Source organism: Chenopodium album, chromosome 8, assembly GCF_948465745.1.
Source record: "Chenopodium album chromosome 8, dcCheAlbu1.1, whole genome shotgun sequence".
NCBI lineage: Eukaryota > Viridiplantae > Streptophyta > Magnoliopsida > Caryophyllales > Amaranthaceae > Chenopodium > Chenopodium album.
The window spans coordinates 14,287,467-14,311,791 of NC_137841.1; the positions used below are offsets into that span (position 1 = coordinate 14,287,467).

General features: G+C 36.5%; 1 protein-coding gene across 1 annotated transcript; it reads left to right on the plus strand.

Annotated features, from left to right (window-relative positions):
- The first annotated feature begins 1,643 nt into the window (after positions 1–1,643).
- On the plus strand, positions 1,644–20,624 carry LOC145641721 (ubiquitin carboxyl-terminal hydrolase 6-like). The gene is made up of 18 exons (XM_081692643.1): positions 1,644–1,800; positions 2,308–2,453; positions 2,624–2,659; positions 2,753–2,860; positions 9,506–9,606; positions 9,710–9,836; positions 10,311–10,370; positions 10,461–10,528; positions 13,589–13,639; positions 14,361–14,469; positions 17,098–17,186; positions 17,415–17,484; positions 17,630–17,710; positions 17,810–17,905; positions 18,012–18,060; positions 18,855–18,974; positions 20,059–20,133; positions 20,329–20,624. The coding sequence occupies exons 1-18, from the start codon at positions 1,761–1,763 to the stop codon at positions 20,382–20,384; spliced, it is 1,482 nt and encodes a 493-aa protein (XP_081548769.1). The 5' UTR covers positions 1,644–1,760; the 3' UTR covers positions 20,385–20,624.
- Positions 20,625–24,325: the final 3,701 nt, after the last annotated feature.

Here is a 24,325-nt window from a genome sequence, read left to right on the forward strand (position 1 = left end):
TTTGCCTGATGAAAGAAGGACGGACAAAAATACCTAAACATTTACCCATAAGGGTAAGTTTCCAGGGATGACGAAGTTTTTCAAGAGTTTCTTTAGGAAAAGAGACAGTGTGGTTGGACTCAGGAGCGATAATATCCTCATCCTCCCATGGGAGAGAAGAGACCGCTATCGTCCTAGCTTCTGAGAACCATTGGGATGAGCCTTTAACAACTTCTCTAAAGGACATGGTAGAGGATTGGTTAAGAGGGGGGGGGGGGGGGTTAAAAGTAGGAGATAGTTCACTACTAGGGGAGATTTCACCTAGGAGGGGATTGATAAGATGATCACTATTGTGATCGGAGGAGTGGGTTTCTTCCATGGTGGTGTCCATAGTAGGAGATCCTTCCATGGGGAAAAAAGAAGAAGAAAAGGAGAGAAGTTAGAACAAGACTTGACAAACTTGAGCGAGCTTCAATACCTGCAAAAAACAAAAGCATACAAAAAGGGAAAACCAATTTGAGAAGAAAGAGCTTTAACTCAAACACAAGGAGACTCTCAGAGCCCCCTCGCCCAAGCGAGAAGGAAAATCCCTGATGATCACCCTAGTGGAGAGAAAAAACTAGAGAGAGAAAGAGTAGACATTTTTTTCCCACTGTTTGTTATTACAAATACCCTTCAAAATGTTATTTTACCTTTGTACCCTTATTTACCCTTCAAAATGTATTTTACCTTTGTACCATTACTTGTAATTTTGTACTCCAACAGTCCAACTTCAAATTGTTCTTACCCGTCTACATTTCGTTACACATTTGAGCTTTCTCTCCTCCTCTCCATGGCTCCATCTCTTTAAAGCTTTTAACATTCTCTCTCCACACTATCATTGCCATTTTCAAGTACTAAATTCCATATCTTTGTTCACCACCTTCCCGAAATTCCCAAATCAAATTGTGGCCACAAAAAAAAATGACAATACCAATATATAGCGGTTGTTTAATATTGTTAGCCTATGTGGTGGATTAGGAATTGGTCGTTTCGGTTTCATCATTGGTGATTCTTTCTCTATTTCGTATTGTACCACCACAATTAAGTAATGCTAATATCAACACCGCGAAAATAAACAAACAACAATTCTAACATTTATTCCTTTTCTGCATTATCATTGAAAAACCTAAAAATTATATTCTACAGTGACTCTACATAGTATTTCAATTAAAAGAATCACCATATACAAATAGTAAAATAAAGATTTTTTTCAATATACGAGATATTTCACACATAACATTCAACTTAGCACGACTACAAACAAACAATGCCTAAGCAATAGAAATACTACCTCCGGTTCAATGTACTCGCAACAAAGGGGTATTATTTGTGAGACATAAAATATTCTTTTGTTGCGAGTAAATTGGACCAGAGGTAGTATATTCCTTTGCCGGTCTTTTATTCCTCCATGTAAAGTGTAAACACAAGACAAGTAAAATTAAGTTGCAAAGGCTAGCCATTACGCGCGCAAAGCGCGCGTTGACTGCTCTAGTTAAATTCAAAATTGACATTTTTGTTGAAAATCGTTCTAATCGCAAACATTGACCCTTTTTAGTTAACCCTAAAAATTGAAAATAATCGGTGAAACCCCCTTTCGCAAGTTTCCTTCAATTCTCTCTCATTTCTTTTATAAAAACTTCAGCTCATTCGACTACGTAACTCACCTTCTCTCCTTTCGTATCTTCCGTCTTTCTTCCTTCTTTCTCCTCCTCGCTCATTTCTGCTCGCAAGCTTCTTCAATGGCGGATTCAGGCAACAATGGCGCCCAAACACTACGAGGTTTTGTGATTTTCTCTTCTCTATTCTCTCTTGCTTCCTACTTTCGAGATTATTGTTGGATTGCTGTTTTCAGTTTGATTTAGGAAGAGTAATCTGCAAGCTTAGGTTTCTTGATATTATCGAATTGTTTCAGCTTGAATAGTTTGTTAACACTATTTGTCAGGGTGTTGCACCAAGAATGAATTGAAAATCTGAGTTTCATTGAATTTTTGGGAAATTGTGTTTTTCGATCGATGCCCAATAACCCTAAAATTTGTATTAATTGTAATTTAAAGGTGACAATTGAAGCAGAGTAAACAACTTTGGAATTTTGAATTAAAAATTTAAATGCCTGGGTCTTAATTGTTTACCAGTTATCTTGTTTTCATTATTCTCTTATGTTCGATGTAGTATTAAAACTATGAATTTTAGGATATTTACACATTTAGGATTGTTTTATTAGCCATTTTAGGATATTTATTGTTTTTATGGTTTAATCCTTTTATTCATTCCAATTCGATTTTGCAGTGAGTGTGAAATGGGGAAAAAAGGTGTTTCCAGAGGTGGAAATTGACACTAGTCAACCCCCTTATGTTTTCAAGGTTCAGTTGTATGATCTAACTGGAGTGCCACCTGAAAGGCAGAAAATTATGGCGAAAGGTGGTTTATTGAAGGTAATGAGATGATGGGGCCACTTCTCACCATGTTTTGCGCTTGATTCAATGTTATGAGATTCCTGTGTTTTGATTGATGATACTATGTTAAAATTCGGTGAAAGCATTGGATGTTCCAAGTCTTTTTTGTTTGTGAGAATAGTCAGCTAACTTGTTTGGCCTGAAATTAGGATGATGCTGAATGGGCAAATGTTGGAGTAAAAGAGGTTGGTCATCTTTCTTTTGTTGCAAACATTTTTTAGATTTTTTTTGGATTATCTTGTTGGAATTATTGCTCAATTTCCTTCTCAATTTTTTAGGGTCAAAGATTAATGATGATGGGAACTGCAGATGAGATAGTAAAAGCTCCTGAGAAAGGACCAATTTTTGTAGAGGATTTGCCTGAGGAAGAACAAGTGGCCGCTGTGGTATGTTTTCTTAATTTAATTCTTGAATATGAAACTTGAATTTGAGGTTCTGTATATGGGGCTAATTTGTTGGATGGCTAATAATTGTTGGATGGATTTTATGCCCTTTTTTTTTTTTTTGGATAGTAGTCTCGTACTCTTAAGTAATTTGTTGGATGCCACTCCCAGGCCCACACCCACACCATCCAAATTATGAGCATCTACATTTACCTTTATATATTGTGAAGGGGGAGGATACCACCTTGCTGCCAAATGCTCAGGAATAGAGTGACTGCACCCCAACCTTCTTATTGTGAAAAATGTAGTCCTCATTCAGCTTTGCAAAACCCACTGCAATTCCTACTGCATCAAGCCCATCAGCATTCTCAAAAAAGGCTTTAATCCGGCAGTACCATGCTGCCAGGCTAATGACGCAAAGAGACGTAGCTGCTCCCTTTCCATCTTTCCAGCCACCTACATGAACAAATCAGTAAAAGCAGTGTGTGGCGCATCTCTCAATAAGTCGATAAAAGCACTGTGCTGCCATATAGGTTGTGCATATTTGCATTCAAAAATAGTATACAAAATTGATTCACATTCTACATTAAAATTGAGCTCACTTAATTATCACATATATGACATTGTTAGAAGACATCCATCACTCCTAAGCGTACCTTATATGCTATCCATACAAAATGGCGCAATTTTGGAGGACCACCTAAATTCCGGACAACATTTCAAAGCTCACTTTCTCTGTCACCAAAGTAAAATTCTCAAGCCCATAAATGTCCTAACTTCCCTAGCCAATATCCTGTGCGCACATAATATATACCATTGGATGTAGGCCACCAATACCTAATATCACAAGCCTAAGCGGTCGACAAAGGGATATTAAGCACATGCCTACTCTCATCTCCAATGAAAATGGATGTGATGATACCGCGACTCCAAATTACTGAACGGAGATGGTGTTAGCAGGAAGTGCGTACCCTCTCCAAGAGTCCACTTATCCTCCCACGCCTTAATGGAAGTACCTTCATTTAAGCCCATCAAGCTGCAATGATTTAGTGTACCAAATGCCCAACCAACTATAGCTAGGATCAAAACCCCTATGAGCATTAATAAAATCAGATTGTTTGAAGTAATATTGAGCTTCCTCATTGCATAGTCTCCACGCATTTGAGGTCTCTAAAGTCTAAACCCATTCCTCCCATTGATTAGGAAGACAAAGGGAAGACCAACTATGTGAATGAATTTTCCTCTCCGAGCCATTCGACCCCTAACAAAAGCGCGCAAAAATCGAATGTATTTCATCAGTGAGTTCGTCTTGGATTTTAAAGATGCTCTTCATGTAAGTAGGAATGGCTTGAGCAGCAGCCTTATAAACACCTCCTTTTCCGCCATCGACATTAATTTTTTCTTTCATCCTTGGAGCTTTTTTCAAATATGTTCTTTCAAGCAAGAGAAAATGGCTTTTTTCGATTTCCCAATAATTGTCGGTCACCTAAAGTACTTTATGTGCTTGTCAACTTCTCTGACCCCTAAAGTTTCCACAATGATCTTCCTCACCGAATTAACACATTTGCTAAGTTTGACCGGATGCTATTGCGTATGTTTAGATTATATCAGCGACCTTAGAACATTCTCGCAATGTTGCTGGTATATGAAAGGTTATTCTTCACAAAATTTTGGGATTATAAAAAGCCCATGAACATGTTGAACTGAAAAGTGGTGTTGTAAGGTTGATTAACATATACCTTGAAATTGAGGTAGAGAATTATAATAAAAAAGGGAAATGTACTAGTCTGTTGGACAAAGTGGGTTTGTGTAGGGATGATGTATTGTAGAAGCTATCCATCTTATGAACCAAATGATTAGGGGAAAAAGAAGCATATACTAGTCTTTATTTATTTAGAGAAGGCGTTTGGCTAGGTACCAAAAGAGGTGCTTTGCTATACTACTTAAACATATATCCTAGTTAAAGGATATGTTTCAAGATTTGAAAACAAGAATTTGGATAAGATTATTTTTATTTTGATTGAATCATATGTTTTTAGTCCTTTCTTCTTTATTGGATAAAGTTTCAAGGTCTATCCAAGATGAGACATCGATGCTTGTTGTTTACAAATGATATTTTGTTAGTTAATGATTATAGAGTTGGATTAGTGCTTTGTTGGATTGGTGGAAACAAAAGTTATACTAAATTAGAATCTCAAAGGTTTAATGTAGGTTAGGTAGGTACGAGTAAACAGAGTACATGGATAGTCATTTAGATATTAGGAGGAACACAAAAGGATGTTTTGAGTTTATATGGTACAGAGTTTTATGTTAATGAATGTTTTAAGTATTTAAGGTCAATTTTACAAAGAAATAGGGACATCGATCAAGATATAACTTATAGAATTAAATTTGGGTGGCTCAAATTGTGCAATCAAAGTGTGGCTATTTGCTAGAAAGGAAAATTCTTTAAAATGACAGATATCAGCATAACTTATTGCCGTAGTTTTAAAAAGGGCGTTGTTGAGGTGCAGGCTAAAACGCCATGGCCTTCCTAGGCAAGGCGCGCGCATCCGCCTCCACCAAGGCATAAGGCACGTGCCTCAGGCCGCCTCCACCAGGGCGTAAGGCGCGCCTTTTGTTTAGAAGCGTGAGGGAAGGGGATTTGGATTAATTTTTGTAAAAAAACACATTTTTTTTTTCCAAATTGAAGCTTACATAGTCTTTAGAGTGATGATTCGTTAATTGAATGAAATCCCTTCAATTTGACCCCCAATTTAAAAATTCTAATATTTGAAAAACCCAAATTTATGGGTTGCTTTGCAATTGAAAAATTGGTGGGTTATGCTACGACAAACATTGTCGGAGATCAATTCCCGGTGGTTTCTTGAAGCAGATTACCGGTAGTTGGCACTGGTGAAGCAACCCAGATAGGTTTTTTTTTTTTTTTTTCTATTCTCTCTCTTCGATCTTTGCTCTTCTCTATTCTTTCTTTTTCCGGTACTTTGTAATCTCTCTCCTCTGCGGTCTACAATAACGTAAAGTTTTTATTTTTTATTATTATTTTTTTTAGTAATTGGTACCTGCTCCTTCTTTTGACTTGTTAATCACGTGATTAGTCTGACAAACTTCTCTCTCTCTCTCTCTCTCTCTTTTAATAATTACCAAAAAAAAAGAAGTAAAATATAAATAAATTAAAGGAAAAATTGACATTTGCTACCAGCGAAAGTAACTCGTGTTACATTTGCTACCCGTTTAATTTTTTATTTTATTTTACTACCACCCAAATCTCTAAAATATTTATTTCACTACCAACTGACTTATGCTGTTACTATTTCCGTTAGGTTGGGTTTAGCCACCTCTCTGCCACCCCCTCCACAACCCCCACCCCTCCCCTCCCGTCCCCTGTCGGCGTCGGCTCGAACCCACCTCCCTTTCCCCCACCCTACGCAGCCCCCCTTTCTCCTTTCCTCGTTCTCGAACTAAAACCCCCCACTGGAATCCCCGCCGCCAGCCCGTACCCCCCACCGAAATCGACCCCCCTCCCCCTTCCTCTACCGTTTTCGGCCTTCCCTAACCCTAAACCACCACGACACCTCCCCAAAACCACCTTAAACGAATTTAGCGTTTTGCTTATGGTGGTTTTGGGATGGTGGTTTAGGGTTAGGGAAGGCCAAAAACGGGTAGGGGAAGGGGGAGGGGGGCTGATTTCGGTGGGGGGTACGGGTTGGGGGCGGATTCCGGTGGGGGGTTTTGGTTCGGGGTGGGGGTCGGGGCAGCGAGAACGGGGAAAGGAGAAAGGGGGTTGCGTAGGGGTGGGGGAAAAGGAGGGGGGTGGGTTCGCGCCGGCGCCGGCCGCAGGCTGGGTGGGGGAGGGAAGGGGGTGGCAGGGAGGGGGGTGGCATGGCAGAGGTTATTTTTAATTTTATTTATTTATTTATTTATTTTTAATAAACTTAACGGAACCTTAACGGATTCCGTTAAGTGGTAGTGAAATTTTAATTATTTGATTTTAGGTGGTAGCAAAATAAAATAAAAAATTAAACGGGAGGCAAATGTAACACGAAGTACTTTCGGTGGTAGTAAATGTCAATTTTTCCTAAATTAAAATTAAAAATTTTTGCGCCTCATATCCTAGAGGCGTGCGCTTTCGCTTTGCGCCTAGGTTCCCTGCTCTCAGTACCCTTTGCGCCTCGATGAGCCTCACGCTTTTTAAGTCTAAGCTTATTGCATTCCTTTGTTGTTGAATCCCCTCCCTACATAGCAAGAGTAGGAAACAAGTTATCACACTCTCACTTTTCACATCAATCTATGATCTTATGGATTTCATACTATTTCTTTTGACATCCTAGTCTTATTGCCTTTTTTGTGTTTTTTTGTACAAACAAATTGAACTTCTCAAATTTTATTGTATTGTGAATCTGTTTCCATGTGGACTGTAACACGCGGAGTTGGGGACACCATTTGCCACTGTTTTGTGGTTTTATAATTTGTTTATGGATTTGGCATGGATGTGATGTTCAATCAAAAGTACCTTAGTCTTGGAATAGTTTGAAACTTTGAAAACTTCTCTATCAAAGCGTTGTAGGTGATAAGTTCTTGAGATGTTATCAATTAACATTAAATCAGATAGTGGATGTGATAGGAGATAATGGGGTGTTACTTATATTTGAAAACGTAGATTTGGAAAAAGATAGTGGGTTATCTATTTATTTATATTTTTAAATATAATTTGTTTTTTTGGTTGAATGTGAGAGATAGTGGACCCGTGACTTTTTTGGTAGTGAAGAGAGAGCTGTATTAAAATAATCGAGGGGTTAGTAGGTCAAACTGAACTGGGTGGGGCGAAAAAAGAAAATTTACGGACGATTATAGGACAAAGGGAGTTTGCTTTTGGGGGCCTTGTAAGGCCATCAACTCTCTGTTTATCGGTTTGTGTAGGACTTTGAGGTTATTTGATAAGTGACAACCAAGGGAGTTAATTATAACGTCAAATGCTGATTTATGCTCTGTATTCGAAATACTGATTTTAAACTGTATCATCACCAGTAACCTCCTCGTAATCTCCTCATAACCTGCTCATAGTATGTTTGAGTGGTTTGTTTACTACTTAAGCTAAAATATGGAAGGCCCATAGTCCATAGTTAATATAGTAGCATACTCATATTAGGTTCTAAGCTGTACTTGGTCAATAAATTGCTCTATGGTAGTTTTGACGGCATGTTTTCTCGTATTTACAGTTTTATATTTTTATATTTTTTTTACCTTTTGCCCTCTATTGTACATGTGTAACACTACCCATGATGTCCGTTAATTTTCTCATTATTACTTGTTCAAATATATATAAAAAAAAAAAAGTAAACCAATGTTTTAAAAGGAAGCTGAATATATTCAGATAACCCATATTAGAGGTCTTATATAAGATCATTGTCCTCTCTAATAATCCCATAATTTATTGCCTGTATTTAATTGATTGTCTTAGAATGATATTGAGTTTAATCATCATCATTCCGGAAATTGGTTTCTGTGTAACACTATCCTATTCTCCGAAATAATCTTCCTTTGTTTTTCTCACGTAGGAAGAGTGAAAGGAGGATGTGATGTAAGTAGTTGCGCCTTTCACTTATTTTGCTCCTAATTTTTCCAAGTAGGGATCATATTTTGAATTAGAGCTACTAATATGGAATTATTATGAGATAACTCAAACATTGTATTATTCTTGTAATTTATCCTTTTTTTTAATACAAAATCTCACGTGCATTAGAAAATGTTATTTTATATATGCTGGTATGAACAGCTAGGAATAGTTTCACCTAAAGAATAATCTTGTGAGATTAAGCTTATTGCACTTTTGGGACTTAAGAATTAATGTTTTAATTAAAGGGAAGCATGTGTTGTTGCCACTCCCCCCTCCCATTCTTCCTATTTTCGTTTGGCCCTGGAACAGTGATATGCAAATACAACTAGCATTCACTCCATATCTTGAAACACTGACCTTATTAGCGAAACCAAACTTTGTGATATTAGGAGTTGTTTATTGGTGTATTTAAGAGGTTTTCTGATGGTCCATTAACAGATAGAAATTTTTTTCCCCCTTATATCCTTCTTAAGTTTTTGCTCATGATATACAACCATAACTTGCCCTAAGTTTTCAATTGGCAATAAAGTTCTCGAGTTCCTTATATACTTGAGCATTCTATGTGTGGGTAGCTTCTCCTATGCAATGTTTATTAAATCAATCTTCATCATGTATTTTGAAATTGCCTTTATTTATCCTTGTACTTCAGATTTGAGGAATTTTAATCTGTCCAGAAATTTGTACTTCCATTTGCTATCACAAAAATAATACTTCCTCCACTCCATTTACTTGCAACATGATGTTGGCACTATTGATACTCTATCTTATTACCATATTATGTCATATTGTGATATATAAAAATATAGTCATGTGGGATCTTTGTTGGATTCGTCTCAATTCAATTTTTTAACAAAACACAACCACAGATATTAACAGTTCTAATTGTACATTGACAAGCGTGATACTCTTAGTGTTGCAAGTAAAATGGAGTGGAGGAAGTACTTCATAAATGATTAATGAAGGACATAAATATCTGTACTCTATAATATAAATAATAGTTGATCTTTTCGTTTGATATCTTATGTTTGCAGGGGCATTCTGCTGGTCTTTTTAACTTAGGAAATACATGTTACATGAACTCCACAATTCAATGCCTGCATTCAGTTCCTGAGCTGAAGTCTGCACTATTGGAGTGAGTTTTCCTTCTCAAGTGATAATTTTACTTGGGATTTATTTTAAATTATGTGTGATTCTTGTTTCCATCACCAATACATTTGCTTACACTTGTTGAGCAGGTATTCACAGTCTGGCCGGACTAATGAACTAGATCAAACTTCACATCTTTTGACTGTTGCAACCAAAGATTTATTCAACGAGCTTGATAAAAATGTCAAGCCAGTGGCACCTATGCAATTCTGGATGGTGTGCACACATCACTTTGTATCATAAAATAATTCTATACATATTATGTTCTGTATTGATATCATGAATTCTTTGAGAGTGATAATTTATATCATTCCTTAATATTGAGGATCTTGAAATCTTCTGGTACCTGATCTACCAGATGTAGGATGTTGATTTCTTTTTACTGGAGTCATCTCTTGCATTGTTCAGGGCTTTCTGTAGAAAAAGTTGTAGCTTAATATTTGTCCAATTAAAAGACTGATATACTTTTATCTGTTTCTCCTACAACCCAATTTTGGAAACAAAATGTTCTAGATATGTGGGATCTATCTGACTGTAGGCTAAGGTAACTGAGAAAAAGTAGGATAATGAAGTACTATTAATGTTTCCAGTGTACATCTGAAGTGTGGAAATTAGACAAAGGTTAACTACATACAGTGTTTTGTGCTGATGTTCTTGTGACATGACAGCTAGAATCTTTGATGCATGCAGGTATTGCGTAAAAAGTTCCCTCAGTTTGGCCAGCTGCACAATGGTTCTTTTATGCAACAGGTTAAATCCTAGCTGCTGTCTATCTTTATATGGTACATTCTTACAGCTCTAATGTGCTTCTACTTACATTCTACAATGATGAAATCTCAGGATGCAGAGGAATGCTGGACACAGCTTTTGTACACACTCTCTCAGTCTCTTACGTCATCTGGTAAAAGGTAGCTGATTTCTTCTTCTTAAACAACAGCTGTCACATTCACTGTGCTAGATTTGTCCTCTTTGCATTGCCTCATTGGTTAATCCTGTTCTTGGCTGCCAGTTGTGGCGAACCTGGCTTAGTGGGAAAGGCAATATGGCGAATTCATTAATAATTCTGTTACGAAAGCTTGGAGAATGAGTAAAGAATAAATTAGTGGGTGGGGTGGGGGGTGGGGATAGAAGCAAACTCTTAGATATATGAGACCATTTAGGAATTTTTTTGGAGTTTTTTTTTAGAGATGCTTAGTTTTGGAGTGTCTAATTTACAAGGTCTGGATTGCTATACCCAAATTGATGATTTAACTGCATATTTATATCAATTTTCTCCGGGTTCCCTAATATTTTTTTGGGAAATTCTACATGTTGGCCTCCAGGTTTCAATTTTTCTACATGGCAGACAAACGTTTTTCCAACTCTCTTTAGTGGCACCCAAGATTTGAAAAATTAACCATAATGCCCTTTTTTAAGTTTTATGGCTAACCTTTATGATCAAAATGATTAACCTTTGATTTGTTTTTAATTAAAAAGTTATTATATAAACAATAAATTTATTAAAAAAAAAACAACCAACTCAGCCACCACCACACCAAGTCATTGGAACCCTTACCCGACAATCCAGCTGCCACCCAGACCTCTCCCACACCCTCCCCTTGCGTCGGCCGGCCGATCAACCGCCACTCCTTTTCCGTTCCCAAATTTGACCACCCTAATCTGAACTATCCCCCTCCCCTTCTTCCCCGGCAACCCCAAACCCAAAACCTCTAACCCAAATCCGAAACCCCATGGGCTAGGCTAAACCACCCCCAATTCGTTAGGGTTTGAGTTTCAACTTTGGGTTGGGGGTTTTGGGAGTTCGTTCTCGATTTCGGTGAGGGAGGTTGGTGGGAGTTGGTTCGCCATTTGCAGTGTTTGTGGTTGGCTGGTTCTAGGCTGGACTGGTTGGCACTGCTTGGTTGCGCTAGGTTGGCGGTAGTGTTTGGGTGGGCTGGGTTGGTCGGCAATGGGGTTTGGCTGGTCAGCAGGTGGTTTGGAAGTGGGAAGGGTTGGTTGTCAATGGGGTTAGGGTTCCGGCGTGGTGGTGGTGGTGGCAGTGGGGATTGGCAGCTGGTTTTTTTTTAATTTCTTTAAATTTTTTTAAAAAATTAATTATGGTTAACCAAAAACTAAAAAAGTTAGCCATAAATTTTAAAATGGGCACTATGGATAATTTTTCAAGACTTGGGTGCCACTAAAGAGAGTTGGAAAAAGGTTCGTCTTCCACGTAGAAAAATTGAAACCTTGAGGCCACCATGTAGAATTTCCCTTTTTTTTTTGTTACCTTTTTTTATTTTTAATCTGGTCCTATCTATTACACCAGTGTCATAATTTCAGTATGTTTCTCCATTCCTTTTATTGGATTTTTGTCGGTACTAAATGTGTATTAGTGCTTTAATACTCTCTCTACTGTTTGCTGCCGAATTGAGACATAAACTGTTATTAATGGGTGATGTGGCTGATTTAATTCATAAATTGTCTCTTTGAGCTAAAAATATGTTTGATACTCCTTCCATTCCCTATTAAAGAACCCATTTCTTCAGGGTTTTTTTTTTTTATTTTTTATAAGAGGGATTATTGTGAGGTATTGTTTATTAATGTTAGATAAAAATAGAAGGTGACGGGAATAGTGTTATGTTTATAGGGGAAGTGAAAGAAATTATAGTACGGCTAGAGGGGTTTTGTTAAAAGTGAATAAAAATAGAATTTAGTGGATGATTGATCTAAGCAGCCTTGTTTGGCAATTAGTTGTTGTTTGGTTCATTTGGCTTGTCTGATCAGTCTGAAGTGTTAATTGTTGGTATTGGCTGTTTGTATCAGCGAGTAGTATTATTTGCTTATAACATTGTTTAGTAAATTAGTTGTTGGTTGTGATCTATTTATATGTAAAGTAACGAACTTTTAGGCAAAACTGTCAAAACCTGCGAAGCTCGGACTCGACCAACCCCGTCGGACTGGTGTCAACACGACGCGATCCGGGTGCGGACGCTTGGGAGAAAAAGTGGACTCGTCGTTGATAAACCCTAGATCTAAAAAAGAAGAAAGGAATTTAGGAATCACAAAAAAGTCTAAACCTTGGGGCTTTTGTTCGAAAGTGAAAGGCGAGTAGCCCGAGACTTTTTTTTTTTTTTTTTTTTTTTTTTTTTTTTTTTTTTTTGTAATAAATAACAAGGGGTGGGGTTGGTAGGGAATATACTCAGTATTTATGTGGGTGGGGGTAGGTGGAGGACCTCACGTGACTCCTTAACTTGTGTTTTCTTTCTTTTATTTTTTATTTTTTTATTCGCCTTTTCTTTTAAATCTTTATTTAAATCTGAATATAATATGAAATACTTTTTATTTTTTTCCTCAAAAAAATAAAAAAAAAACTTTTTATTTCTACATTAACTTTTCCTACTTTTTTTACTTTGTTTATTTTATTTTATTTATTTTATTTTATTTTTTATTATTTTTTTATATTTCCGTGTACCCGAGTCCAAAATTTGAATTAGGACTCTTTTAAAACGTGTCCACGGATCCTTAATTTTATAATTTTGCGAGTCTGACACTTGGACCCATATCCGAGTCTGACACCCGTACCTGAGTCCGAGCATCCTAGGTCAAAACTCAAAAGCCAATGAGCAGCCTTTCATTTGACTGTTTGAGCGCATAAAAATGTTTCAAAGCCAAGTGTCGTTCAAAGCTGACTATTCAATTAAGAATGTGAATTTCAAGCAAATTCTCCCTTGTTGCTATTATTGTTGTTATTGTTATAGTTTTTATTTATTTTAAATCAAGGAGGCATTGGGATAGCCTCTTTGCATTTGCTCTTTTTCTTTGGAGTGATACAGTCCCCAAGGACACAACTGTATAAATTTCTGCTTGGTTTATTTGCCTTGCAATTACAATCAATGTACTTATAATTTCTAGCTTTAATCTTCACATCAACATTCAGAATTTAGTTTAGTTTAGTTTAGTCATTCTTATGGTCTTTATTTCATATGTAGTGAGAATGTCAGTGCTGTGAAGCGTCTATTCGGCATTGAGCTTGCTAGCAGGTAAAATATTTGCTATTTATAGCTTTATGTCTCTTTTCAATCATTTATGCTGTGCAGTTGTCTCCTTTCTGTTTTTTTTCAAAAGGCCCCTACTCCCAAGAGTCTTGCTAGTACTAAGACTTTTGTTTTGCGTTATACTCGTACTATTTCTTCTGCTATCTTAAGTTTTCTGTTGGCAATTACTGTACCTCTGGGGTGTTCATGACCAAGAGTTGAACATTGAAGGAATGACCGTAAATTTGTCATTTGAAATATGTTAGAGATGGATTTTTCATCAATTAACTAGTTGACATCTATGATGAAGTGAGAGTGCAATGTGATCTGCTCTAGGTTATAATATAAATATCCAGATAATTTGTTACTTTTTAAAGTGTTTCCTGCTCAATATAAATGCATGTTTATTGCACAATGAATAAGAAAGATGTCTCTATCATGGTCTGGTTGGCTGGTTAACTCCCTACTTCACTGGGTAGACAAATTCATTGGCTATTGCCAATTTGCCATTATATCAGCTGGTTTCTGTTTGAGTCTTAAGCGTTCTGGAAATTATTGTTATCATTAATCTCGGGGTGGCATTTTACATGAGAGTTCCTTTATGATGATCTAGGTTCTCTGGTGAAAATTTATGATGTAGTAGCTTGTGCCCCTGTGGTTTATGGACATATTACTGTATGTGAAGGTACTAACTGTGTTGTCTATGTTTCTTTAATGGTGATGTTAGGGTGTATTGTCAAGAAAGTGGTGAAGAAAGTACAGAAACAGAAACAACTTTTGCTCTAAAATGTCATATATCCCATGAAGTGAACCATTTGCATGAGGGGCTAAAGCATGTAAGTTTGAAGTCTTTCCCTTATTTAGTTTTCTCCACTGTCTTCTTTATTCTTTGTTGTTGACACGTTTTAACTTTTGTCACTATTCACAAATTCTATTATGGCTACCATTATGCATTTTAAAATGTGATGAATGAAACTTTCAAGTGTCAACTACTACCTATGTCTTTTACTTGCAACATTTTAAATGGACACACTTACCAATGTACAATTTTGACCGTTAATAATTTTAATTTATATTAGTAAAAATTTTAAATCTTGATTTTGAAAAATATACATTGAGATAGACTCAACAATATCTTGCATACTAACATTTGCTTTAATACATTAGCATAAAAGGATGTTGAAGTGAGGTGTAATTGGGACAGGGGGCTATAAGGAAGGAACTATGTCAAATTGTCAATATGAATGATTCACATAAAACAAAATGTTTAAAATTTGATGAATGATATTTGAAGGTTGGAAAATTATGGCTGTGTTTCGCAAAGCTTTTAGCTGTTCTAGGAGAGTTTCTAGCATCCATAAGCTTAAACTGGATCAAATTCCAAACACTACCAAACATGGAAGTAACTTTTAGTTTCTAGGTAGTAAGAAGCCCAGGTGATATATGAGGGGCCTAGAAATCAAAGCTACATGTTAGAGCAACTCAAACTGTTTATCCTGGTGCTGCCTGCCCACATACAACCCATAAAACTTGCTTGCCCACATAAATTAACGCTATGACCACCATCTCCTCAATTCTGAAAATTATTGCAAAATTGATGTAAACTTAGTTCACTGCAAGCAAATAATAGAAGATTAATAAGCAATACTTAAGCAGAAGAAAAATTAACTTTGAACATGAGGGAATAACTTTGAACATGAGGGAAAAGTGCGACAATAATAACTACAAGTCTTGAGCATTCGAGAGGCTCAAATCTCTCAAAGTATCAAATAACTACTTATTGAATGATTCTACATTTCTACTCCCTTCTCCCCCTTTTTATTCACCTTACCACAGCATTCCCACGCATTCTACCCATACCAAACTCATTCCTTCTAACTGATTACTAAACTAAATTACCCTTATTTCTACATCTTGCATGCATCAGCCTAACCATGGCCTTGGGTAGGCTCATTACAAGATATGAAAGATCGCAGACTAACAATTTAGACCTTATATGGCTCTCTATATTATATGGAAATCCGGCCTACTGATAGCTATTTCCATCACCTGCCAGGAATTTTTTTTTAAAAGATTATTTTTTGGTGTAGAAATTTTCTTTTTAGTGTGCCCAATTTTTTTTCCCCCCCTTTTAAATACCATCAAGAATTGTTCTATTTTTGTCCAGAGCCTTTTCTTCAATTTTTCTAATGAGGTGATCTTGGTATAATTAATTGATTAAAACTTGGTATTTTTTTATGGAGCAAAAGTTGGCTGGTGGGTCCCCCCTCCCCAGCTGGGAGGAAAGAGCAACAATAAAATACTACAAGAGTAAGAGAAAAAGAATGTATTTCCTATATTTCATCTATGGTTAACATGGGGGCAGTAAAAAAAAATTAGTAAAATGGGTAAAGGTGTGAGTATCCACAAAAACCATGTAAATTACTTACAAGACCCATGTGAATAAGGCTCTTAGACAGCGTGAATGAGATGTTGGATTTCCTTTAAAAGAAACAATGCAATATTTGTTAAATTTACTTTAAAAGTAAATGCTGCAATGTTAAAGAACGGAGGGAATATTAAAATAGTGGTGGTTTCATGGCAGATGACTTTGACAGTGGGGTAAACCTAGATTTAGTGCTGTTGAAGTTAAGAAAAATATTTTAAAGTGTGTGTAATTGACTAATTGTATATATATAATTAATAAAGTTGTAAGAATTCAATGGAACAAACAGTATCAATGTATCATATAGTATCCATTTTCAATAACACTCAGGTCAACCCCTCATAATATGTTTAGTAACAGATTCTAGGAAATTTTGTTTCGGTAGTAGAATAATTTCTATCTGAAATACTTACCTCTACTTTCATTTACTTTTATAACCTCTATTTGAAAAACTGACCTTTACTTTACCAAACCCCAGAAGTTGTGGTGACTGGTGTTTAAGTTTGTGCCTGCTGCTTTAATACGTCCTAGTAGTTGATCAGTGTTTCCACCTATTGTGACACTATTGCTCCCCACTCCTTCATTTTTCCATTTGAAGTAAGAGCCATAGTATTTTGAAACTTTGACAGTGAGCTTCAGTTCATGTTGTAGCTCCCTGTTATTGTGAACCTCCTATGGTTGCTGTTTTCACTAGTGTTATTGATATTTTCTGTTATTGCTAATCTAACTTTACATATATTACTAAATCAATCTTTTTATTTTTTCTATGTTAGTGCATCACATTGTCTACTATTTGTGTTATCCTTGAATGCAAGAACAGACATTGTACTCTCTGTTTATACAAATTCTATTTGCATGAAATTACCGACTAGTGGTGCCTTTTTTCTTTCTATAGAAAGAAGGAAAGAAAGAAAGAAAGAAAGAAAGAAAGCCTCTTTCTCTCTCTCTTTCTCTCTTTCTTTCTTCATGTTATCGAGTAATAAACAGTTGGATTTTGGTCCCTAAATTTAGCAGAAATTCCTGGTTGTCATTCTTACAGGGTTTGAAATCTGAACTCGAGAAAAACTCGCCTGCATTGGGCCGTAGTGCACTCTACTTGAAGGAGTCACGTATCAGTGGTCTACCCAGGTAACTTTGTTATTTTCTCATCTAAAATGGAATATTGAAATAATCCTGGTTAGTAGTTATTATAAATTCAAAATCTGGAGTGTTTATTTACGACTGGACCATTTCTCTCTTTTCTTTGGGTAAGGGATGCTTCTTGTGTATGATTCTTGATTTATGCGGGTGGAGGCACTCTCAGTCCTCTGGCAGCATTAGATTGTGATGTCTGTTCTGCTGTGTTTCTGGATGTAGGTACTTGACCATTCAGTTTGTCCGTTTCTTCTGGAAGAGAGAGTCCAATCAGAAGGCAAAGATTTTGAGGGTAATTTTTAATCTCTATTTCTATTTTGCTTATACTTTATTTTGGGTGGTTTTGAATGTCAAGGTGGAATCTAGAGGCTTGAGACTAAATATTTTATTTGTGTTTGGATGACTTTGTAACTTAATTCATCCTTTATGATATGCAGAAAGTTGATTATCCTTTAGAGCTGGATATTTTCGATTTGTGCTCAGATGAACTCAAAAAGAAGCTAGAAGTTCCTCGTCAGGTATGTATGACCTATACATTTCTGATTTGTTTATTGTTGTTTTTTTTTTATTTCACCAGTTTCACATTTTTTCTAATTTTAACAATGTCCTGCTATCAGGTTCTTAGAGATGACGAAGGTAAAAAATTAGGTCTGAAACCTAAAGAAAAAAGCTCTAGTTCCAAGGACAGTGATGTGAAGATGGTTGATGCAGAGGTAAATGTTATTTTAACTATTCGTTGACTTATAATTTCAACTTTTCAAGTGATTCTTGGCAACTCGAGAATTTCTAAAATCATGTGTCTTTTGGGTTCACTAACAGGATTCGTCAAATGGGAGTGGTGAATCTTCTACAGGAACCTCTGAAGAAGGTGTGAGTTGTGTAACAATTAGAATGATGAAATTAACCATTAAATAAATTTCCTGTTGTCTTGAGTTCAGTCCTCCTATATCTTCTGGTTATTTAAAAAAGGGTATTGAAGGGAGGGTCTAACAGAGAACAAAGTACTAGTATCCTCGTAAAGAGATGACATGTTCAAGATTTAGGATGAAGTTTGATGTGGTGCTCTAAAACAGATCATTTTTTAATTTGCTGTTGTGTAAGAAGTAACCGAGATTAGGTAGAGATATATAGTTCAATGATCAGTGTGTGGACAGTTTAGAGAAGTGATTGTTGACAAATGATCTGTGTGGACAGTTTAGAGAAGTGATCATTTTTTTGTGGACAGTAACATGCTTATCATGGTAGAGTACTTGTGAAGTGACAATGAAAGTTCGATAATCCTAAGGATTCTAGGAAGTGCGATCACTGCTTCAAAGTGTCGTTCCTTCTTGGCAATTTTAAAGGGGAAAATTATGCTCTGCCATTTATGGAAATAACTAGAAGGCAGACAAGCAGCTGTTGGGCCACAATGCCTAAATTTCAACCACCCCCCCCCCCAAAATGAGCTGTTTTGAGAAAAAAATTGTCTAATTAGTGACGCTGAGGGGTAATTCCCTTGCCTGTAGTCAAAAGTGTGCCATTATTTAAGCAGTGCAGATTATAAGATGTGTATGTACTTTGTATAATCACTCTGTCTGTCTATGTAGAGGTTTTTTCACGATTTAGTTGCCTCTAAAGGTTGGTATCGTACCATGCTTAATGTATGTTAATCTATCTTTGCAGCTATTCCATCTGAGAAGGAGATGCACTTGACTGGAGTTTATGATTTAGTTGCTGTGTTAACTCACAAGGGTAGAAGTGCTGATTCAGGGCATTATGTTGGTTGGGTGAAGCAAGATAATGGTTAGTGGTTGAAAAACATATGTTTAAGCTATCTCTGATACGAAGTACTCCCTCCGTTTCAAGTTACTCGCAACAAAAGAGGGGATTGCGGACTCCTAGACAAAAGATCTTAAGCTTGATTATTGAAAAATTAGGGGTACACTTAAGTACTAATCCAACCCAAAACCAATACCTAGCACCACCACCAACAGTCCACCTACCACCAACAGCTAGCACCACCACCACCAACACCTACCACCACCGAGCACACCCGAAACCACCCAACACCACCATTTAGCACCACGAAACCACCCACCACCACGAAACCAGCAAACACCGAACCCACTACAATCCACCACCACCCATAACCCTAAACTCAACCCACGAATCCGCCACCATCCACAAATCCATCCAACATCGAACCCACTACAACCCACCACCACCCATTACAACCGACGAACCCTAGCTAAACTCATAATCCAAAATCCGCCACCACGAATCCACAACCCATCATCTTCACGAATCCACAACCCATCACGACCCACGAATCCGCCACCAACAACGAATCCATAACCCATCACCACCCATGAACCCAAATTTCGAACCCCTCCCACGAACTTAAATTTCGAACCCACCACCACCCCACGTACCCAGATTTCGAACCCAAAACCCACAAGCGAGGGACAACCGACAGCGGCATGATTTCCGGCGAGGTGTTGCGGTCGAATTGAGGGTAGATCGGTGAAGAAAGAGAGAAATTCTGGGTATGGTAGTGGTGGTGATGGTGGTAGTAGTGGTGATGGTAGTGGTGGTGGTTGGCAATTGAAAGTGATGATGAATTTAGTTGGGAGGGGAATGATTTTGGTGGAAATGATTAAATATAGAGTTTAAGTTAATGAGATAAGAACAATAATTTAATTAAGGTGTTTAAAAACAAAAGTAAGAGTAATTTTGTAAAATCACCCTTAAAAACTTACTAAAAAAGGAAAAAAAATAACTTGTTGCTCGTAATGTGAACCCATATTTAGTAATTGTTGCGAGTAATATGAAACGGAGGGAGTATTATTCTAGATTTTTCAATGCTTATAGATTTTGTTACTTCCAGGAAAGTGGATTGAGTATGATGACGACAATCCAATTCCCCAACGAGAAGATGACATTGTGAAACTCTCTGGGGGAGGTAAGCTAAATGTCTACTGACCTGCTTTCTTACGAAGTTTACTCCTAAGCGCGCTCTTTCCCTTTTCTCAAACCCCCACCATCCCCGCCTTTTTTTTGGTGGTGGTTGACTTGTTTGGGTGATACGAGTAGTATTCATCAGTTTATGTAGTTGATGTTGCCACTGTCGATCTAATATAACATCATTCTATTTCAGGTGATTGGCATATGGCATACATATGCATGTACAAGGCTAGAGCTACGCCAATTTAATTTAAGTTTCATGAGTGATATATTTTTAATTGTATACAAATTATAGATATTCTCTTTGCGTTTATAGATGTGGTTCTATAGACTCTCGAAGGAAATTTTTTTTGTCCACTTTTACACAATTATTATGCTTGGTGAGCTCTGTTATTTCACCTAAATTTGTTGTTTCTTTGTATGTCTAGTCCCATTGTCTCCATGAATATTTATATTTTCTAGTAGTGTTTTAATTTTCAGTGTAGCTAATTCTGGTGCATTTTTTGATGATCAAGTTTATGCTTTAATTATTCTGAAAAATTTTCCCATGAAGGACCAGCAAGCTTTCAAACATTAGTTGGAATAGATTTTTTTTTTCCCCATGAAGGACCAGCAAGCTTTAAAACATTAGCAGGCAAATTATTTGCAACCAATGCCTGTCAAGGGAAAAAAAGAGCCTTCCCTTTAGGTAGAATCTTGATCACGGGCCACGTGAATATACTTTCTGTTTAGTTGACATTTTCTGATTTTGACAATATATTCACATAAATTACTTTGATATCTTTCACATACATAAATTTGACATCTTTTTGTAATATATACTTTTGAGGAAGCAGTTATATATGGTCTTGTTATATTTGCCGTTATGCATATTCTTTATTACATTTGTATTATAAAGTTATTTTTACTAATTAATGGTAATATTACCATGAAATTATTTTTACTAGACTCATTATCTTTACATTTTTTTTAAACTAGTCTATGTTCATTTTTATGAACTCAAAATTTCATATATGGTTGTCCTCATTGTGTGACAAGCCATATTTTTTTTTAATTTTTTTTTTTTATTTTTGAAGAATGGTTGGGGTTACTTGGGGTTATTCACTCAATCAGGGGTTAATAAATTGGTTAGGGGTTACTCGGTTAGTCAGAGGTTAATCATTCAAAGGTTACTTAGTCGATTAGAGGTTAAATTAGCCTTAACAATCTTGACCCAGACGCGATGATCTGACCTCAATGACTCGACCCATGACCCAAAAATATCGACACGAAAATGACCCAAAACCTGAAATAGACTCGACTTGGCCTACACATGACTCGAAAATGGAGTTAACCTGACCCGATTTCTGAACTGACTCGACCCTAAGTTGACCCGACTCAAAATTGACCTGAATTATTTAACTCGAACAAACCCGATATCCGAAATTGACCCGTATAGACTCGATATCCGAAATCGAACTGAAATTGCTTTATTTTGTTAAATGAAGTGGCAAGCTCATGTGTTCATATATTTAAATAGTGATGTGACTTTGTGACATGACATATATACTTTGAAGAGTGTTACATGACACTGTCCCCTTGAAAGGAACGCCTTTTAATAGTATAAATAAATGGATAGATAATAGATGTCACTACAAAATTACCAACAGGTCCCTTTGTTAATGAAATTAAGGAAAACATTTATTAAAAGAGTCCTAGTTGTAGTCGATCTTTAATAAATCCTTGTTCGGCCCTAGTTTAAAATGTTCGTTAGTGGCAAACTATTGTAGATAAATCCTTTTTTTTTAGGGAAGATAAATCCCATTGCATATTGTTTCTAATTCTATTTTTTTATTTTATTTTTTATATGGTATTCTCCATTTCATAATGATCTTCACATTTAGAATTTTGTCACTATTCATATAAGATGAGAGCATCTTCAAAATTGCTTTTAATACATAATGCCTAACATTGTTAAGGTTGGTCTAATTAAATTCGTCTCAATGAGCCTTTTATTAATATTTTATTATATTGTTATATATTTTTACAGTTTTAGTTATATGTAATTAAAGATCTTTCTAGAAATGTCTCGTAATATGGAGCAAATCTGTTTACAATATACAAAATACTTCGTATCACTTTAGCAATTTATCCTTTGCATACACCATCTATCTTTTCATATTTCTTTGCTCATTTTAAAACTAGTTATTCAAACAATGAAAATTTAAACATTTTTTTTTCTCTAAATTATGCCCTTCAAGTAATCAAGTTTCTAAGGTGTGTCCATGCCTTTTCAAAAGACTTTTTTTTTGAGGAGACAACTTTTGAGATCATTTTTGAGTTGCAGAATATGTTCCAAGAGCAGGCCCTAATTGAGATGTTTGAAACACACAGACAGATCCTTGAGAGCAAGCTCAAGAAAGGAGAGTCAGTCAGCCCACATGTACTCAAAATGATAGGATTATTTGAGAACATGGGAAGGCTTGATGCTGGGTGTTCAACTGATATGGCAATTGACATCATTCTCTACTCGATGCACAAAGGCTATGATCAGTTCAAGATGAACTATAATATGCACAACATGGAGAAAACCCTCACCGAGCTTCATGGTATGTTGAAGCAAGCCGAGAAAACGCTCAAGGATGAGGGAAAGCATGATATGCTTATGGTAAAAAAGGGCAAGCCGTTCAAATTCTCAGGCAGGAAGAAGAAAGGCTTTAAGGGGAAGGGTAAGAAGAAGACCTTTCCGCCTAAATCTAAAGCTACCAAAGACAACAAGGAGAAGAAGGTAGCGTCTTCTAAATTTGATTCTGAATGTTTCTATTGTAATAAGAAGGGACATTGGAAGAGAGATTGCCTCAAGTTCAAGGAAGATAAGAAGAACGAAACCGTTGCTTCTGAATCAGGTATATTCGTTATAGACTTAAACTTCACTAGCTCAACATCATGGGTATTAGATACCGGATGTGGCTCACACCTTTGTTCCAATTCTCAGGGTCTAAGGAACGTTAGGAAGCTAGCGAAGGGAGAGGTTGAACTCCAGGTCGGCAATGGAGCCAGAATTGCAGCTGTATCCGTAGGAACTCTCAGTTTGTCATTGCCTTCTAGGCTTGTTTTAGAACTTGAAAGTTGTTAATATGTTCCCAACATACCAAAAACATCATTTCAATTTCGGTGTTGGACGCCAAAGGTTTTGAATTTCGAGTAAAGGACAATGAATGTTCGTTTATCTCGATAATGTTTTATATGGTATTGCACATTTTGAAAATGGTCTTTATGTGCTTTCTTTAGACAAACAAGTTTATAATGAGAATAATACTACCAAAAGAGCTAAGACCATGGAGTCAAATCAAACTTACTTGTGGCATTGTCGTCTTGGCCACATTAACATTAAACACATCAAGAAACTTCTACACGGAGGTGTTATTGATTCTTTCAATTTAGAATCGTTTGAGAATTGCGAAGGATGTTTACTAGGCAAGATGATAAAACAACCATTCTCCAAGTTTGGAGAAAGGGCAGGAGACATATTAGGTCTAATGCACACCGATGTATATGAACCAATGAGCTCTGCCACAAGAAATGAATATCGATATTTATCACCTTCACAGACGACTATAGTAGATATGGCTATGTCTACCTCATGTCGCATAAATCTGAATCGTTTGAAAAGTTCAAAGAATTTTAGAGTGAAGTTGAAAATCAGCTTGGCAAGAAAATCAAATCCCTTCGATCGGATCGAGGTGGTGAATACTTGAGCCAAAAATTTGATGACCATCTGAAAGAAAAGGGTATACTTTCAGAACTGACACCTATAGGAACTCCACAATGGAACGAAGTATCCGAAAGGAGAAATCAAACTTTGTTAGACATGGTACAATAAGAAATGGGTCTTAGTGATCTTCCTATCTCTTTCTAGGGACACGCACTTCTAACTGCGTCACTAACACAGAACTGTGCTCCATCAAAAGCTGTAGAAAAGACTCTATATGAGTTATGGATGAAGAAACCTCCTAGGTTGTCTTTTCTAAAGATATGGGGATGCAAAGCATATGTTAAAAAAATTGAATTCTGACAAACTTCATCCCAAATCTAATAAGGTTTACTTTGTGGGCTACCCAAAAGAAACCAAAGGGTATTACTTCTACAACAAATCGGAGAAAAAAAATGTTTGTTGCTCGCGATGGTGTCTTTTGGAGAAGGAGCACCTT

Bases quoted from the DNA above. Each gene is read 5' to 3' on its own strand.
- LOC145641721 (XM_081692643.1), top strand. From the start codon at position 1,761: ATGGCGGATTCAGGCAACAATGGCGCCCAAACACTACGAG. The intron at 2,454-2,623 runs GTAATGAGATGA...GCCTGAAATTAG, and splicing joins CGAAAGGTGGTTTATTGAAG to GATGATGCTGAATGGGCAAA. The intron at 14,470-17,097 runs GTAAGTTTGAAG...TCATTCTTACAG, and splicing joins TGCATGAGGGGCTAAAGCAT to GGTTTGAAATCTGAACTCGA.